This window comes from Amblyomma americanum, chromosome 9 (assembly GCF_052857255.1).
Source record: "Amblyomma americanum isolate KBUSLIRL-KWMA chromosome 9, ASM5285725v1, whole genome shotgun sequence".
Classification (NCBI taxonomy): domain Eukaryota; kingdom Metazoa; phylum Arthropoda; class Arachnida; order Ixodida; family Ixodidae; genus Amblyomma; species Amblyomma americanum.
Genome location: NC_135505.1, coordinates 128,632,034 through 128,652,104, shown reverse-complemented (window position 1 = coordinate 128,652,104; position 20,071 = coordinate 128,632,034). Strand labels below are relative to the sequence as shown.

The window sequence follows — 20,071 nt, the reverse complement described above, 5'->3', positions numbered from 1 at the left end:
CCAGTGCAGGGTAGCCAACCGGAACCCCTTTCTGGTTAACATCCCTGCCTTTCCCTCCTCCTCTTTATCTATCTATCAATCTTTCTCTGTCGTTATATAGTTGCCCTCTGCCATCGACTAAGAGCGTCTAGTACAGGCTATGGCTATCTTGTGGCCTTCTTTCTTTTGCCCGAGACGCTGGCCTAGCCCACACTGCTTTCGCCTGCACGAATATCACCTTCGGCGCTTTCGACGAAGTGTCGAAGCACCGGTGCCGGCTTTAAGCAGCGCTGAAGTTGTTTGACTTCGTCAGCATTGTGAAGGGTTCAACAATGCGTTAAAAGTTCATCACGAACCGTAGATAATACGCGCACAATCTCCGCATTTCTCTGAAGGTTTTATTGTCGGTTGGCTGTGGTAAATGCGTGAGAGCAGTCGTGTTCTGGGGATCCGGCCGTACTCTATTTTTCTGAAGATGTTACCTATAAACAGCAGCTCATCGGAATTGAAGTGACCTTTTTTTGGCTTCAGGGTTAAGGCGCGTTTACAGTCCGACGTAGCACAGGCACGAGCGCACACGCTACGTCACGCAAGTGTAAACAATAACCTCTACATAAATCGACGCTCGGGCTCAGCCGACGTCACCGACGGCTACCCATGTGCCCCAACGAGTCTGGCGTCGAGATGGCTACTACTACTCTCTACTCATGTCAGTGGCGCCGACAGCGCCGACCCGCAGACCATCGTTCATCGTCGGACAGTGTCGTTGAGCGGCAACTGGATACAATCAGGTGTCTCCCTTGTCTATATATAGCACAAATAGACTCGATCTGCGGGGCCAAAACCGCAAATCTAACGCCTAGGAAGATATATAGCTGCACAGCGGTCTGGCTAATGATAAATATCTACTGCTGATTCTGTGTTCACCCCCCCCCCCCCTTTTTTTTTGCTATGCACGCCGAGCACGTAAGCCTGACCACCTGCTCACCTCCAGTACTGTCCCAAGCCTTTTCAGGTGATCGTCAAAGTTCGAGGAGAATATGACTATAAAATCCAGGTACACGAGACAAATTTTCACTTGAGGACTACAGCCTCTTTGTAGGCCCGAGGCTCTCAAGAAGCCTAGCAGTGCCTGGCAGGCCTTCAAAATAGACGGTCGTCACAGCCGCTGTCCGAGAGTCCTCATCTCCGTTAGCGGGCGTAGATCAATACGCTCTAGTACAGGGAACACAGATTGTCGTTGGGCGCTGTATAAGCAGGGCTTACACAAAGAATATGTACTATGGTCTCGTCATCCCTGTAGATGGCACATGCATGGTCGTCAGCATAGACAAAAGAGTAGGGTTTTAGAGATGTGATTGGCCGATGTAACTTTTTAGCAACTTTTGGCGCAAAAAAGTGAGCGTTTGGAGCATATGCATATATATACTGTAATTTCTGGTGTGTAAGTCGCACTTTCTTTTTTCTCGGTGGGACTCATATGGCGAAAAATGACGCGCCACTGAGCACTATCTTTTGCGTTGCTAGTGACAATGTGTGAAAAGAAAATTTACATCTAAAAAAAGAACAACGGAGTAGTTACAAAGATTTAGCATTGGGATTTGGGGGTGGTGGTGAAAATACGTTTATTGGCTCGAAAAGAGCACGTATAGGGAGGTATGACTAGACAGACTTTTAAAGGCCCAGCCTTCACAAACATTACGTGGAGGTCCACGGACCCCAGTGGCGTCGGCCGCTGCCCGGGCGCGCTCACCCAGGGCTTTTTGGGCCTGTAGGTCAGAGCAGCCGAGCTGGGTCGCCTCCCAGTCCTCCCAGCTCGTGTTCGGGTGAGGGGGGATAGCAGAGTTGGAGGGGCAGGCCCACACCATGTGGTAGATGTCCGAAGACTTCTAGGCACAGTGCGGACAGCTGCCCGAGAATGAAGGGTCGAAATGATCCGCTACCATGATGACTGAAGATGCGTGCCGTTTAATGCGCACTGGAGAACGGGAACCACACAGCAGGGAGGCAGTTCGACAGGAGTGAAAAAAAAATTATCCGGGACTGCGCACCTCTTTTCTCTAGGGCAACGAAGCGAGCCCCAAAACTGACGCCCCCTGAGAACTTCGCGGCAGCTTGCCGTTTCCTCACTTCAGCCGAGCAAGTACTTGGCAGTCAAGACCGGCGCTGTTTGCGAATACTTTCCCGTGCATATTTGCGGCGTGCCCTCCGCACCGCTGGGCGACCGGAGTTAAATACCTGCGTGCCGCGGGCCCATTTCATTTCTGTGCGGTTTCATTACGCGGTGTGAAAGCTAACACGGCCAGCTCTATATGCAGCGTGCATACGTTCACGAAAGATAAGAAGCCGCCACCGAAAATTTTGTTCTTAAGTAAATACGGCGTTTTGGCGCATTACACTCGTAGTTTGTTATGATGTAGCATCATGTAGCAGGCTTTCCCTTTTTAAGCAGTTTGGCATAGTAATCACACCACTGTGGTTTATGCATGCGACACCCCGCTTGATGCGGCACAGCAGGGTTGCTTCATGTCGTTGTGGGTGCGGATGGAAGCTGAACCTTTAAGTCAGACTCCCGGGGTTGTAAGCATGGGTTCAAAAACTGGCTAGACTTCCCCGAGGCAGGCGTGATCCCCCGCTCAAATGTTCGGCGCCTCTCCGACGAGTCCACTCTCGACACCGGGATCTGCACTCATTCGCCGTCGCGATGCGTGGTTAGCGCTGCCTCGTCCGCGGAATGATTGGTGCCGTTCTGCGATGCCGCTCTGTGGTGGTAGCCATTTGTAGACAACATAAACCTGTCAACCAGACTTTCTTGCCAACTAGACGCTGTTTATCGCTTCGTTTAAATGCTGCGTTTACGGCATTACAGTTCCCTACAGCTTCTGAACGTGCCCTGAAGTTCCGTTTAGGTAAAAGAACAGTCTTTGTTGGGACATCTGCGTCTTAGCAGAAACAGCGGAACATATTTTGTTAGAATGCCCAGCGTATGCTGAGAAGCGTGCACATTACGAATATCTTGTGGAATCACTCACTTAAGTGCCTCCAACACTCGACCGTGTGTTAGGGACCCTCAGCCTGCCACCGGAAGCAGGCACACGATATGAAATTTTTGTTTTAGTATTTAAATATTAGTGTGCAAGACAAACCGCAATCCCTTCTTTCAGCCCACTCGCTGCGCTCAGTGTCTGGCTGGCAGGAAAAATCACATGCCCCCTAAGCTTCCTCGCACCGGACTTCAGCTACTAGAGATATATATGTTCACGCCTTGTTTAATATCCGAACGAAAGCATAAAAACCGCCTTCATTAGGCGACCAGTCTCTCAATATCAGCGCATATAACCCATTATAATAAGATACTTTTTTCTGAAGCCGTTAAGAGCAATTCGTCACAAGAACTTGTGTCGAAAAAGTTCTTCCTAATTAGACGTCACTTTTCATGGTAATCGTTTTCCTAGCACTCAAGCCATGATTTTATAAAATCCCCATCCTAAAACGCTTCCTAATACAACATTTCTTAAATGTGAATGGAAGTAGCTTTCTGGTATAGTTTGCGCTTTATTAAATCTTTGCATTCGGTTTACAAAAAAAAATGCACTTCATCTTGTAATGCCTCCGGCAGTGCAAAATTTATAATTATAATGTGGTGCGATGTTCAAGAGAGACGGGATTCTGTATTTCGAGAAGCAAAAGCGGTCACTCAAGAGTCCTCGACATCCATGCAGGATGTAGGACAGAATTCTTCACTGAATTTAGAAATAAAGCTAAACTGGACCGAAACAAAGCCGAAGTCCTAATTTACTTTAGGCTTGTTTTTCTCCAAAAGGGTATGTAGCATTCTTTCTCAAGCGACATTCTTGCATTCCACTCAGTCGGAGCTTTTATTCATATCTTCCTCCTTCTGCAACACAATTGCATGTAATTCCTGCAAAGAGTCAAAATAGGGGTGTTAGATGACAACATTTCCAATGCGAAGAAATATACAATTCTGTTATTCCCAAATGTGACCCTGATGCTCTCATCACTAGGCTAATGAAGCTGCTTCCTGCGTTTACAGTAGTGTCAGCAAGCATAACTGAAGGATCTCTGATAGGGAGCAAGCAAAAAATGAAAAAAAAATTGAAATTGGTTTTTGGCGAAACAAATGGCGCAGTATCTGTATCGCATATCGGCGGACACCTAAACCGCGCCGCAAGGGAAGGGATAAAGGAGGGAGTGAAAGTAGAAAGGAAGGAAGGGGTGCCGTAGTGGAGGGCTCCGGAATAATTTCGACCACTTGTGGATCATTTAACGTGCGCTGACATCGCACAGCACAGGGGCGCTTTAGCGTTTCGCCTCCATCAAAACCCGGCCGTCGCGGTCGGGTTCGCACCCGGGTACTCCGGATCAGTAGCCGAGCGCCCTGACCACTGAGCCACTGCGACGGGTAAAAAATCAACAGCAACAAGCAATTAAAATCAGTTAATATTCATTCTGCGTCGATATTCAGCACAGAGATTTAATCACAAGGCTCATGGAGGTAGAGTAATGAAAGGGGATGCCCCGACATAGAATACAAAACTCCCATATTTCTTATGTCCTCCTGGTCCAAAGAATAAAAATGAACTTTGTACAGCAACCGTGCCTTGGTTTTATAGACAGGTAAGTTTCCTTCATTATGCAGGGCAAATTTCCTCATCAACTTCCAATAAGCACCTTCAACTCATTATTTGAAAAGGTCAGGCCTCTTGGTTGTGGTATTTCGGCGTATTCCTTTTACCAAGAAAGGGAACCGGTAACAATTCAGCTCTAGAGAGCTCCTGTACATCAAGAACATATACGTACGCCCATTTGCTCTCGGAGGCATTCCACGGTGTCATTCATGTTCACACGCAGGTACTGCTCTGTTTTCTGCAGAAAAACAAGCGAAGTTTGTATAGTTTTGCATGTGATGTCAATTTTATTACGCAGTCATTTTTTTTTTTGCTCAGCATATCTATACTAATGTAGAATGCCAGCAAGGGATTACCCCGACAAGCACGTGAGATCAATGCATCTAGTTTGGCGGTACGGCCGAGTTTTGAACCTTGTTTCCTAGGATTACAATGATCAGCCAAGCAGACTGCACTGCAAGACAAACCCTCCACCTACTCTTCAATTTGCGTTGTCCTGTGACAAACGCGGTTACCTTTCCCTAAAACACGTTTTTTTCATGTGCCTCCTGATATTATGACGCAATGGCTCCGTTTCATTTTACCTGGCACCACCGTTGTTGCGGAGGCAGACCAATGAATATAAGCGTGCAGCATGCATGACTACCCTCAGCCCATTCACCACTCTTCGTACTTAATTTCTCGAAACCATTGTAGTACACAACTTGATACGTGTTAAGCTAGCCGTTCGGCTATAAGAAATGTTACAAGACGAGAAAGAAGGGATTAAATTTGACCTCCTGGAGGTTATTAACATCAAATAACACCATGACACACATGTTTACTTTTTTTAATTGAATTTCAACTGTCAATGAGGCACCGCAGCCGGCATCGAATCCAGCACCTTGTCCTCACTAAGTGAAACACGTTGCTGCTTGGCCAACGATGCGGTTTTGAAAAAACTTGACAACATGCGCTTCACGCTCTCATTCTCGGTGCCTAATACTTTGGTCGATAACTAATTTGTTTTCTAATGAGTTTGAAAGCATTTCCGGGAAATTCTCAAATGACGGTTAACTTTCTCGATCCGACCAAAAAAAAAACATTTTCGGGGGTGAGTTTTTTTTTTTATCTCAAATTCGCATTTCTCTCATATTGAGGATATATTACTAGGACGAAATAATTCTGGAGCATTGGCAAATATACTGTACTTCATTCTCACCTGAGCGACTTCTATGTCATAGACGGTTTTCTTCAGTACATCATTCTCTGCTCTCAACTCCTGTAAGAAAAACATCAAGCGCAGATCATAAAACTTCTCGTACGGATGCCTGCGGCTCCATGTAATTCTTTTGCCCAGACAATTCACCAGCAAAAGAGTTTCATGCATTGCGCTAACTGTAACTCAAAACTATAAACAGCAGCCGTAGCAACGCCATGTTCTCTTTTCACAATATTTTAGCCGGAAGTAATGGAGTGTGGGCTTTAGTGTCCCACTGTATTACGCGTACGGTTTGAGGGGGGATCGTCGTTGAGGCCTCCTGGTTAATATCGACAACCCGGTGTTTTTTAAGTCTGCACTCAGGAAGCAAACGAGAGTTTCTGCATTTCACTTAGTGATATGCGGCCGCCATTTGGACTCTGCGCCCGAATCTCACAGACAGTGCAACACCACTACAGAAGAAACTTAGCAATTTCTGGGTGCATTCATATGCAGCGCATAGTTCACTTGTTTCTGTATTTCTTTGGAGCGTGTGTAGATAATGGTCTGGAAATCCTAGCGTATTTAAATGCTATGTGTCATTTACAGTGATGTGCACTCATTCCAAGATCACCTTTTTAACCAGTTAGTGGCCAGCTTCTAATTAGTATAAAGCCGGAAACAGTAATCAGGCACTTATAAGTTATTTTTTATCCTAACCCTTATTGATTAGGTTTTCGAGGTAAGCCTGTAAGAGGAAAATTCCATAGTACTTAAATCCATGAAGGCATTTTTACGTTCACTTCCCGTGTATGCCGCAAAACAGGAGGCATTGCAATGCTTCAGTCGTTTTCACGGTAGGGCGAATTTAGCAAAACAACCTTATCTAGCAACGTCAAACTTTTCTCTACTGTTTATTTAGGAGTGCTTTTGACTGGGGTAGTTGTAATATGATCATATGAAAGACGTGCGCAGCTTAGGTGGACGCAGACAGAGTTAAAGACAACACGTTTAGCCGCTCCTGTTTCCGGTTTTAACTGCGTCTTCGTCAATCTAAGCAGCGCAGTCTTTAATTTTTAATTTACCATTGCCCCAGCCCAGGGTCTACTCTAATGGTGATTCCAAAACTGCCGTTTCTGAACAAAAATATCTATTTACTGAAACAAAATATCAAAGCTGAAACGCACATGGGTCAATTTCAAACAAACAGCAACTTTCAATGGGCTCCATAAATGTTAGATTGAAATGATTGTTTAATTACGCACAATATTCGATTACTAGCCAATATAGACTAGTCAGTTCTGTTGTTGACAAAGAGCTTACCTGAACTTCCGTTTTTAATTCCTCAATATGGGCCTTCAGTACGTTGGCATGGCCAACCTGCTGTTCCATTTGTTGGATGGATGCCTGGGAGCAAAAGTATATTAAGTGCTCTGAGTGCGTGTAATAATTTTCCTACTGTCACCGCGCGCATGTTTTCAATATCACAAAATGTATTTATGTTTTTGCAGGCTGTAACTAGTTTTAGGGGTCTAAAGCTTCACGCTTTCGAGCTTTTTGCCCGACGCCACCCGCAGGGATTCATCTTTGTTGCTTCCTGCAAATAAAACGCTACCTCAATTTTAAAGCCATTTTTGCTTCTTTCAATCTTAAACGCCTGAGTAACAAAAACACTTCTATTATCAATCAATACCATCGACTGAATCATGTTGTCAATAATGGGCTTACCTGGACTTTCTCTTCTAAATCGTGTATACGCTTCATCAGTTCTCTGACGTGGCTAGCAGGTACTACATGATCTTCTGTTTGTCTGTTGGATACCTGAGAACACGAAGAGTAATAAGTGGTCCGAGTGCATGCAACAAGTTTTTTCTCCTTGAATTTTATTCCTACTAAGCAAACACATTTACCTGATTTTTGCAGTCTGAGCGCTGGTAAGAATACTTAGAGCACTTTTCAGGACAGACATTCAAGTGGTTGTCCCTAAGCTGAAATGACAATGCTCATTTTAGTTGTGATTGACTTGATTGACTGAAGAAAACCGTTCACACATTTAAGAGAAAAAAAACACACATAGCTCTGATCCTTAAAAGACAGTACACTAGTCTGATGACCCGGCCAAGGATCATGACCGGTTTCGGTGTGAAGGGGTGCTCTATAGAGGAACATAAAAATTGCTCTGCATTCCGGAAGGCTCCACATATTGTTCACTTAAGCATACATTACACTTATTTCCTTCTTTTCCGATCTAGATTCCACTCTTAATTTCTCCTCTCACTGTCGCAGTAGCACGAAGCATTTACTACTGCCTAATACCCCAAGTGATAGGCAAGCTATGGACATCAATCGTCACTCCTGTGATTGCTACTATAATTAGGAAGCCGCAAAATTTTCCATATATAAATGAGATAAACACTGTCTGCCCACTTATCTCATTTGGGCCCTCTAGGTAGATCCAGTGCACTGCTCACCTAGGTCACTACAACCAATCTTCCGTCAACTCCTGGCTAGCACATCACTGATGTGATAAAAGTGCCAGGTGTAGCATAGGTGTCATTTTTTTTTGTTTTCATAGAAACCTGTTTTTCTTTCCTTCACATGACAGTTTAATACCAGAGTATTGTGGGTATTATGAAAAATAGAATATTGCTGACTTCACTAACACTCTTAGTATCTACGGTTTACAGCACACAAATTTCGCAGGTACGCACGCCCTCCACAACCTTGGCAATGCGACAAGGCACAACGCATGCTGCCATATAAAGCTCCTGTCTGCATATTGACCAATAGTCGAAGTTTAAAGTTTTATTAGCGAGTTAGTTGTTTCTTACTGCCAAACCGCCACGACACTAGAATTGGGTAAGAGAGACCTTGGGGCCATATAGTGTGGCTAACTACATCTACTTACCTCGGCAAAGGAGTCAAACTCTGCACTGCAGTGGATACAATTCGCCGGTCTTGCATCGCACTCTTCCATGTGGGTCTGGAACGGAGAACTGCAGGTTTATTCAACCAGTTTGTTCGGATTATATCTCTAAGGAGAGAGACCATAACAATACTCTCAAAAGCTGTAATGCCCAATGCTTTCATGTTTATAGAGCGTTAAACAAAGACATCACTGTTGCCACACTCAAAAACACAGAGTAATATGTCCTCTAGAGCACTGCCTTATTTAAAATGGAGTCCGTTAGAGGACAGTTTACTTCTATATTGCACCTTTCTCTTTAGAGTGCAATAACCTTTGCGCCTTTAGAGCATTTTTCTCCTCACTACAAAAGATGAAGAGGCAATCCGAACAAAAAATTAAGTGTAGAGGTTTTCACAAACTTTCCTGGCCTTCACCGTCTCATCACGGCTCCTGGAAAGCAGAAAAATCTATCAGAACTGCTACGCTCATCCCGCCATCTGTCCCTACTGGTAATGTTTATTACAAGTTGGGCAAGTAAGCGAACGGTCATGACAGAAAGGAGCAAAAACTAGACATATTGTCACCGAAAACCGGCAGAAAGGGCAGAAGGGCACACCAGGACTAGCCAGGCAGACACACTCAGCGAACGAACGCACGAGCCGGGGAAGACAAAGAAGACCAGCGGGTGCTGTCCCACCGCATGGCGGCGCCAGTAAATGGCTAACACTGTGGCATTGCCCCTCCTCTTGGAAAGGGCGTTGCCTCGATGCTGCGGAATCACGGAAATCCGGAATAAAGTCTGTAGTGCCGGACTTGGCAGAATAAGTCCTAGCGGGCGTGGTAGGGCTTCATCCTGGCAACGTGGACGATTTCGGATGCCGCCTGCCGCCTGGAGGAGCGAACAGACTCTTGCGGAAGCACTTCGTAGTTAACGTCACGAAGTTTGCGCAGTATCTCGTAGGGGCCGAAGTAGTGGCGCAGAAGCTTTTCGGAGCGACCCCGCCGACGGATTGACGTGCAAACCCAAACTTCATCGCCAGGGTGGTAAAGCACCGCCCGGTGATGAAGGTGGTAACGTTGAGTGTCGCTTTCCTGTTGGGTACGGGTTCGCTGTCTAGCTAGCTGGCGGGCGGCTTCTGCGTGCCGAACGAACTCTTCAGCGCCAGCTGCGGAGGGTTGTGCAACGTCTGGCAATAACACTGCGTCCAGTATAGTCGTGGGTTCGCGACCGTGCACCAAACGGAACGGCGTGAAGCGCTTCGTCTCTTGAAAAGCAGTGTTATATGCGAACGTGACGTAAGGCAAGATCTGGTCGCAGTTCTTATGGTCGGTGTCGACGTACATGAAAAGCATGTCGGCAATGGTCTTATTGAGTCGCTCAGTCTGTCCATTTGTTTTAGGATGGTAGGCAGTGGTTCGACGGTGACTGGTGCCACTGAGATGAATAACTTCCTTAGTAAGGGCTATTGTAAAAGCCGTGCCTCGATCAGTTAAAACGACCTCAGGGGCACCGTGATGGAGGACAATGTTAAAGATGAAAAAGGTCGCAATTTCGGCAGCGTTGGCGCAGGGAAGGGCTTTCGTCTCACATTACCGGGTGAGGTAGTCGGTGGCAACTATAATGTACCTGTTGCCAAATGATGATGTCGGAAATAGTCCCAGCAAGTCCATGCTGACCTGGTGGAACAGGATTCGAGGCAGAACAATGGGCTTCAGTAGGCCGGCCGGCTTCACAGGTGGTGTATTCCGACGCTGACACTCGAGGCAAGACTTAACGTAGCGCTGCATAACTGTAGCAAGCCGGGGCCAGTAATACTTCTGCCGTATCCACGCCAACATGCGAGAAAAGCCGAGGTGGCCGGAATAAAGGTCGTCGTGGCATGCGTGCAGAACTTCGTCTCGAAGCACCATTGGTGCCACGAGCAGGTAAGGAGTGTCCGTGGGACCGTAGTTTCTCTTTTAGAGGATGCCACCCCGCAAGCAGAACGACGATAGCCCGCGTGTGAAAAAGCGCGGCGGCGACGAGGTGCGACCTTCGAGGTCGACTCCTTTGAGGGGTCGTAGCTCGGCGTCATCTCGCTGTTGTTGAACAAGGGCCGAAAGCCGGCCCCGAAAGCCGGCACCCAAAGTCGGCACCGAAAGCCGGAAGGAAGGGCAGAGGGGCACACCAGGACTAGCCAGGCAAACGCACTCAGCGAACGAACGCACGAGTCGGGGACGACAAAGACCAGCGGGTGCTGTCCCACCGCAAGGCGGCGCCAGTAAATGGCTAACACTGTGGCAATATGAAAAGGTGTGCAAAGGTCATACTTGACTGTACATTCATCCGTCGTCTTCATTTTACGCTATTTCATACTGAATTTCCGATATCGACCACCTGCTATGGGTTTTCCCAGAGCTGAAGCCGACGAGAATCCGTCACCTGGTGGCAGCGAGTCTCTCGCCGACCAATCCCTCGTCATATACAGCTTCGACGGGGAGACCACATCATTTCGCTCTGCCCGACTTATTTGATCCGCCAACCATTTTTCAATCATTTAACAATCGTTTTCTTTTACGTCATAATGCCTTGAGGCAATAAATGTCGCTTAAAAATGTCCTTAAAGGAAAATCTCTCAGCCACCATGAATTTTGTTTCCAAAGTACAACAATATACCGTTACTTTCTGGTCAAGTACCACTTAGTGGCGAAACAATTGGCTGAAATGCTGTCCCGAATTACTGGTAACGAAAAGTTATATTCTCCAATGGTAGCAAAGGAAACTGATCTGCCGCAGGGAACGTGATACGAACTGCTTTTTCTCTGGTGTGCAAAGAGGCGGCTCCGAGTTTGAGAATACAGTAGGGAAGCAGCAGATGTTTTGCATGCAAGCCACAGTAATGAATGCGATGTGATCGCACTTCCTTGACTAAGCGCCAAACAACGAAGGCCAAAGATTTCATTTTCACACAGGTACGTTCAGAAATTTTCGGGACAGGAACGTTGTTAAGAGAAACTTACCTCTAGGTTACGGGCTTCTACGCCACTTTCACAGTAAGGGCAGCTGAGCAGCCTTCGTTCACAAAATTCTTCGGCGTGCATCTTCATCGACTTGAAATACACCTCTTCTCGGCATCGTCCACACGTCTCCATGTTAGCGGCGTTCAGTCTGCAAAAATATTAGGTGGCATCATATAAAATTTGAATGCGAAAACACAACGCCAAAGTTATATTGTGTCTACCTTTGGCGACCAGTGCTGCTCGATTCTCGCAAAAGCATGCGCCTGCTTTTTATCATAAGTCGATATTATCGCATTGAAAACATCGCCTCATCGCACTGACGCCTTAGGGGAGTGCTGGTGTGGACAGAAGACAAGCAAAATGCCAAAAATCGAACCTCTGATTAGTGAAGTTTTGCGCACATCAGTAGTAACCTACTCAGCGGCATTAGCAAACAGCACAATCGTCAAACGTATGATCGAATTAGTGATGTTGCTAATGCTCTTAGAAAGTCATTCCCGCATGCAGTGCACACCAGATCCTAAAATCAGATTAACAAGCTGCTTTCAGCTAGCTTCTCCTGGAATGGCATTCTCAGAAAGAAGGCCACAGTTGTGCCGCGCATGCGCAAAGCCACCCACATTACGAAAGTGGCAAAGAGGCATGGCGTCCCTGTCATCTTTTCAATGCTACGATAGGTCACGATAAGATAAGCAGCGAAGGATCTTGAAGTGGATGCAGAATAGAACATGCCAAAACATGCGTGAAATGTGCCACGGGCATGGTATATCAAATGCTGCTCAAGTGCCGACGAGTGTAAGTCGGCCAAACAGGCCGCTGCGTGAATGAACGCGCAGGCGATCATGCCCGGCCGACAGAGAATAGATAAGGGGCGAACTTATCTTATTGCATTGCATGCAAAGGTTGTGAGCCGCGGCAGAAGGGCATTACAATTTTAGGCGGGAGCAATGACAATTAAGATAGCCCGTAAACTTTCAGAAGTGTGCTACACCAAGATAAAAGGCATTGACTGCTTTAGTAACACGTCTGTAACCATGTGTAATGCGGAAAAAAAACCTTTTCCGCGGATTCTGTTGATTCATGCGCAGGCTTAATTTGCCCTCTCCTTCCTTTTTTAGGCACGTGTGTACATATGCTGTGAGAAGTAATTGGAAGACTCAACAGCGTGACAAACCGTGACATAAAGCTTTCTAAAGGCGTCTCGCATAACTGACTAGCTCACTCACCAGGAATCAGCGAGTACTATCAACAGACCCTTACCTTGTGGGCAGCTGGAACGGGTGCTTGTTCCTTTTAAAATGCAACACCAGGAATGTCTTTGGCGCTAGCAGCGGTGCTTTTGAAGAGCGGCTCGCGCCTTTCTGAAATTGGTCGACAATGAGCACACGTCACGACGGCCTGCCTTCATTGCTTTATTTAATCATACTGCTGCCGTTAGTGGAATGTCTCGGTGCGCTGTTTTATTTTCACTGCTCAAGTCAGGCTTCACTTTGGCTTCTCTGGCATAAGCCAGGCTCAGGAGCGGCATGCTTCATTCGATGGTGACAAAAAGGACGTGAGAAAAGGCTATGAGCGCTTTAAATCTTGCGTAATACCGCTGGTGCGTTAGTACAAGGGGCTAGCTCGCCGATTTAAAAGGCTCACAGAAGCGGCCATTATTAATACAGAGAGAAAAAGAAAGACATTTGTTTGAAATGAAGGCTAAAGGGAACTCTAATATAAACTAGCACATTTATGGACAAAGACAATTGCAAGAAGAGGCTCTGAATGAAATTCATTCAGTCTCCCATTTCTGTGATCTAGAATGCCAGAGTTATGAGGTCCAAGGGGCATTACATTGCAAGATCGCAACCACAATAGCAACAAGAGCTTACCCTCTCTCAAATATAATTATGAAATGATTTGACAATGCCAAGGAATTTCAGGAAATAAATATTCTCAAACAAAACGGACTGTGCATTATACAAGATTTAACACGCTCATTGCGCGTTTTCAGGTTCTTTCTGTCACGATCGGATGAAGGATTCCGTTCCTGAACGCGGCTCCCCCCTGAAGAAGATCTAGAACGCAGACTTTGGACTTGAGCACAAGAAATAAAGCAGCGCACAAAACACGCCGCTCATGGCAGCATCATGAATAAACTAAACACTCAAGGTATGCAGTCGGGACGTATGCTGATTGGCGGAGGCCGCACGCGCCATCTGCCGACCAGCTTCAGACGGCGTGAAACGCCTTTCGAACGCATCTCAGCTAGCGTCGAATAAGTCCCTGGGGTTGCAAGTTAATAGCAACGCGCACCTGTTCGAGCTGCCGAGAGTGATCGCCGGACTCAAAACATAAGGGTCTGCCGATAGCGCGCACCGCTTGCTGGCGACCTGGCTAATCAGTTATACCAGCCGGCGTCATGAAGCGCCGCCACACGTTTTATCACTTTTTACCACACCTTCCTTCTACTTCTGACAAGCAGCTGTACACCGGCTATGCACACAGTATTGAAAAGCATAAAACTGGTTGATAAATCGCGCTCTTTCCGTCTTCCCTGTTTTTCCTGTGTTGGTCTTTTATTTAACGTGAAAAAAAAACAGCGAGAAAAGACGCAGGACCAGAGGAAGACGCACACAGACTGTCGCCGGACTTGTACCAACTTGTACCAACAATTCACGCTTCTGAACTACTAGTCTTTTATTTGTGCGCAACTCGCTGTTAACAATAACATGGAAGGCACACTTCGTTTTAAATTTTTTTCCTGTGCTATTTGCTTAGAAACATCGAAAGCCAAAACACTAATTTTAAAGCTGGTTTAGCTGACTTTTCCCTTTGCACATTTATAAATCGGTGCCACTTCCACCTATAATGCAGCAAATACAGATTTATTTTGTGTATTTTACGTCGTAGAAGAAGTTAATGGGACTTTGGCGACGGAACTACGCGCAGCGACTATATTTTATAATAATTATAATAATTGGTTTTTGGGGAAAGAAAGTGGCACAGTATCTGTCTCATGTATCGTTGGACACCTGAACCACGCCGTAAGGGTAGGGATAAAGGAGGGAGTGAAAGAAGAAAGGAATAAATAAGTGCCGTAGAGGAGGACTTCGGAATAATTTCGTCCACCTGGGGATCTCTAACGTGCTCTGACATCGAACAGCACACGGGCGCCTTCGCGTTTTTCCTCCATAAAAACGCAGCAGCCGCGGTAGGGTTCGAACCCGGGAACTTCGGATCAGTAGCCGAGCGCCCTAACCACTGAGCCACCGCGGCGGGTCGACTGTATTTTATAGATATGCAACGCGGGAAGCTTACTAAACGAGCTTGGAAATACACAATTTTCGGATTTAAAAGTCTGAACCACAATGCCGTTTAAACAAATTCACAAAATCATGAGCACCTTTGATTTTGACAGCGTTTAATTTCCTTTATAACCTTCGTCTGAAATTAAAGGCAAGGTATTGATATTAGTTCCTATTTGCCGAATTATTCAGCTCTATCTAGTTCATAATAACCCCTTTGCTGTGCAATCCGCTTTCTGAGACTGAACTGATGTATTTCTCGCAGTTCTTAGAATAAAAAATTCTAAACGGTAAAAAAGATTACCTGCTATAACACTTGCGGGCGGTGCAACTGATGCTTATCTAGTGGAAAACATTTTAAGAAGGAAAATTTTAAATGCCTTGCGCCATGTTTCCACAGCGCATGACAACAGCAGTTTCGGAGTATGCTCCTAAAACTGAGAATGGGTACCACACGAGTAACTATGGCAATAGTAAGAAGAATACATGGTAAAATAAGTGCGATACTAGGAACACGGCTTAACGGTACAGTACTGAACGAGAAAAGCAAGCCGGGATAGTTGCTCTAGCATTCACTAAATACGTGTCGTCGTTAGGTACTCGCTGCTGTGATTACCAGCCCCTAAGATCTGCACCCCCCCCCCCCCCCCCCCACGTGTGAGACGCAGCGTCACGTAATAGCTATGGTAACGTCATGAAATTGGAATTAATCAGCTCGGGTTACTACTGATGTCAAGAACCAGAAACCTTCACTGCGGAGGTGGTTGGCTGTGGTGCCATATTGTATTCAATATAAGGGAAATGAAGTGGGATGTGGCCTAGTGCCACGTAGAAAGACGACAAAAAAATAAAAGTGACTTCTGCAAACGCAGTTCCTGCTCTGCATGGGTAATTGGTAATGAATACGCGGAGGGCAACGTGCGGCAGTGTACGTAGGTGTGGTTACGTAGACCACAATCATAACCTACACTGGTCTTGCATTCCAAAACATCCTAGCCACATTCCTTTTTCAAGTATGCGAACGATCGAGCGTTGCGTTATCAACACTGCCTGCGCTTAGGACTTGCTGGGTTCCACTTACGAATGGCAGGGCTCAAGGAAATAATCGAAACTTACGCGTTCCTGTGGCGTCTTCTAAAGGAGGGAGGGCAACCGTCTGTTGTTAACGTTCTTTGGTACGCCTCGAACGTTGCTGGCTGCAGTTGGCAAGGTTTTTTTTTTATGAAACAGATCCACTCGTCAGGCAACCCGTCAAAAAGAGAAGATGGATGGACGGATGGATACGACTGAACCCTTTAAATAGGGCGGTGGCTCAAGCCACCTAGCCTTGACTTATGAACTTTTACTCTTCTCTTGATATCGCCCACCAATCAGATAACCTTCGCTTTGTTATTTCTACCCGCTTAAAATCTACTTTCCCATCACTGACCTCAAACCCCAATGGCTTGGATAAATCAGCCCCGCTGCATTACACTGTAGGGTGAAGCCCTTTACAGAAAAGTATCAAACGAAAGCTCACACGAGTGGCGCCATCTATCTCTGACAGCCGCAATCAGTTTCATACAGGATTCTTTTTCTTTTGCCGCGGCGTGGCGTAATTGACAGGTTGTTTTTCAAAGCAGTTTTTGAAGTGCCTAAAAGAGCCAAGTATAAATATTAGACGGAGTTCCCGGGTTCGAACCCGACCGCGGCGGCTGTGTTTTCATGGAGGAAAAACGCTAAGGCGCCCGTGTGCTGTGCGATGTCAGTGCAGGTTAAAGATCCCCAGGTGGTCGAAATTATTCCGGAGCCCTCCACTACTGCACCTATTTCTTCTTCTTTCACTCCCTCCCTTATCCCTCCCTATACGGCGCGGTTCAGGTGTCCAACGATATGTGAGACAGATACTGCGCCATTTCCTTTCCCCAAAAACCACTTAATATTATAATAAATATTAGACACCTTGTACGCTGCCTTATTTGAGGGTACGCCTCTTGCAACATTTTGCCGACCTTCTTAGCGCAGCAGAGATCGCAGCTGGGGGTGTAAAAAAAAATAACTATACCAGACCGCTGGCATATGAGCACTTCGCGTTTCATAGGTGGAGTCAATGTCGGGTTGACTAAAAAAATGAGCCGGAAGTCTTACTCTCAACTAGATACGGACTTTGAAGAGCAGAAACGCTAAGAGAGACGTTGTTCAATTAGCTTCCTGGCAAAACATGTCACCTAGTTCTTTTAGTGGCGACAAGAAAAAATTTCCTTGTTGCTCTCAACAGTACATTTCTAGTCCTTTTCATTCTAAAGTATTCACCGTGCAAACAAAACCCCATTCGAGACCCAAACAAGTGTTAAGAACACAACATCGCTTGACTCATGGCCATATGTCTCTTACAATGGTACTTGCCCAGCAGAACACTATAAGAGTTCCATGCGCAGAAGTTAGGCTCGAAATTTTTTTTACAAGAAAAAATAAGAGCGGTTCTCACCATTGTGTGCCAAACTGAATGAAAAGTCTGCGAGCGTCTGTCAGACAAAAGGAATGACGCTCCACGCGTCTAGAATGTGAAAGAAACGTTTCGCTTCAAACTGCATTTCTTTAAGCTGCTAGGCGGTTGCACACATAGGCAGCGCCATTTCGAAGGGCATTTGCTATCTCGAAATTTTCATTGTCAGCTTTTCGCCATTTGCTTATTTATTTTGATGTTTCTTATCGTGTCTGATGTCCGGGAGGAAGCTATCACTGGCTAGCCGTGTGAATGCCGACACGTCTAGCTCGCTCTGATTTTCTCTGACGGAGGGAAGAAACGCGTTTTCCGGTCGCGCATCGAAGTGCCAAAATGTGGATTTTAGTTTATTTTCTATAGGATATCCTTTAGCACACAATTTTTGTTCTGATAAGTAGGCTAAATTCCAGTATTGCGAACCAAACATATTTTCTTTTTCTTTGAGTGCATAGCATTATGTTCGGTAGCTTGAAATTGCGCAAGGTATTCACAATCATGGTTTCTCAATCCCGAAATCAACAATGAAGGTTAGGGTCAGGTCTGCGGGCTAACACATGCATGCCGTTACGAGGCCGACATAAATTCGGAGGATAACTTTTCTGTTCTAGTCCACTTCAATAAGCAAGGTGGGTTTCTGTGAAAACTGGTTGATAATGAAAAAAAATCAGTTGTCTTATATTTAACCGAATAAGAGGTAAAAGAACGCCCTGCGTGTGAACTTTATATTCGGCACTTGTCAGTGCGCGTCTGTATCATTTTCTCTGTGTTGTGTCCGTACAACCAGCGCAACCAGTCTCACTGAACTCAACTACACTGATTTGCATAGATTTAACGTCCCAAAGTTACTTACTCTATGAGGGATGTTGTAGTGGAGAGCTCTTGATAATTTGTACCACATGGGGTTCTTTAACGAGCACTGCAATCGCAGAGTACCATGGCCTCTAGCTTTTCACCTCCATCGAAAAGCTACCGGCTTGGCTACGATCGAACCTGTGCGTTCTGGGTAAGCAGCCGAAGACCATTAGCACTGAGCCACCGCGGCTTCCCATTTACATACACTTTAGGCACTGGAAATAACACGCGTGTATCTACAGAATATAGAAGGCGATCTTATTAAGGGTATTTTATTCTGTGTGACTGCACGCAGAGCATCCGTGTTTTGTTACAACCGCTTAGAAATTTCCCACGTAATGCGTGTAATGACACAAGGAAGGCTACACGAATCTATTGAAACACGTTCCACGCTCCAGCGCAGCTTTTGCTCTTTGCGTTGTTTTTGGCGTCATCATAATAAATAGTGGACAAATTCGCTTTTAAGATGGAAGGAGACCGACTTTTGGCATAATTACGCTTAGCGGTGTAGAATCGCAATTGATATTAGCACAACGTGGCAATTTTCTTACAAGCCGCACCACTGAGGAAGGAATACCAATGATGCCCTACGGTGCTGCGTTTGCAACATGCTGTACAACGCGAAATTTATTTGCTGAAATTGAACAATCTCTGATCAATAAAGCTCATTGTAAATAATATCACAAAGGTACAAGTATAAATAACAAAAATATCAAATAATCACGGAGAGCTACACAAACCTGCATTAAAAAAGAACACGTAAAAATTCCATGCTAATTCATATTCGCAACATGCACAAACTTTCTCTTACTTTTTCCACGGCATGTCCTATGGGGAACCTGCGCTGCCAAGGTTTAACTGCAATTGTTCCATTCGGTGGCTCAAAACTGCTGTCAGCCGCTTGGGCCGCTGAAAACGCGAGAACACATTCTGCGCGATTAGATACCCGCCTTTGGCTGACAGCGTTCATTGTCTAGCTTCTCTCGACGTAGCCCAGATAGCTGACGCACGGCACGTGCGCCTTCGACAGAGCGCGGAGGCTCACGCCAGTAAGCGCCTGGAGATGGCGCGGAAAAGTACTAACAATACTACCCAAAAGTGCTTGCTCTTCTCGCTAGGCAGTGTGTTATGGCGCTGCAATCGGCACCACAAACTTCAGCGCAAGTTCCCCATAGCCGGATCTATCTCAAGCCTGTTCTGGTTCTGTAGAGACGCAAGTGGCGAAATTAGTTGCAAAAATAATTTGAGTTCACTCCATTTTTAGACAATATTTCACAAAATTTTTCGAACTTATCTTACTGCGCGAGGCTCCACCTTCGTAGCGCTGCGAATCTGGGGATATTGAGATCTGTTGTAAATTTTTATGGCATTTCAAAAGGCATCTAAAATTGCGGGCCAGCACTCATGTCCAATCATAGGCAAGCAATGTGGAAAGAAATGTTTAGAACTGTAGCGAAAATGTCCTAAAACTGTAGTCAACCATCGCACTCATTTCAACTGAGTGGCCGCTCCAAAAACTGGCAAAAAAATAGTCGGATGTTTGCCAGAAGCCAGGACCAAGCGAATGCCACCAGGTTATTGCATCGTTTTCTGCCTCACATCGTCCGCATATTTTTCTCTGCATAGTCGCGATGCATATATCATCCGGCTATCCTGCCCCTATGATTTATTACTGCAACCATTGTACTGTCGCATTGGCGACGTGATTAAACGGTGACTATAAAAAAA

General features: G+C 45.8%; 1 protein-coding gene across 7 annotated transcripts; it reads right to left on the bottom strand.

Moving 5' to 3' along the window:
* Positions 1-3,510: 3,510 nt before the first annotated feature.
* LOC144104315 (TNF receptor-associated factor 5-like) lies at positions 3,511-19,328 on the bottom strand. 7 transcript variants are annotated; one of them, XM_077637231.1, is made up of 10 exons: positions 19,155-19,328; positions 12,977-13,077; positions 11,717-11,864; positions 8,717-8,791; positions 7,719-7,796; positions 7,537-7,629; positions 7,132-7,215; positions 5,830-5,889; positions 4,801-4,866; positions 3,511-3,901 (listed from the first exon to the last, which is right to left on the bottom strand). In XM_077637231.1, the coding sequence occupies exons 1-10, from the start codon at positions 19,311-19,313 to the stop codon at positions 3,845-3,847; spliced, it is 921 nt and encodes a 306-aa protein (XP_077493357.1). In that variant the 5' UTR covers positions 19,314-19,328; the 3' UTR covers positions 3,511-3,844. The 7 variants fall into 7 exon arrangements, with proteins under 7 accessions (XP_077493357.1, XP_077493359.1, XP_077493362.1 ...); XM_077637233.1 differs by lacking the exon at positions 19,155-19,328 and adding an exon at positions 18,342-18,404; XM_077637236.1 differs by lacking the exon at positions 19,155-19,328 and adding an exon at positions 16,123-16,468.
* Between the last annotated feature and the right edge of the window lie 743 nt (positions 19,329-20,071).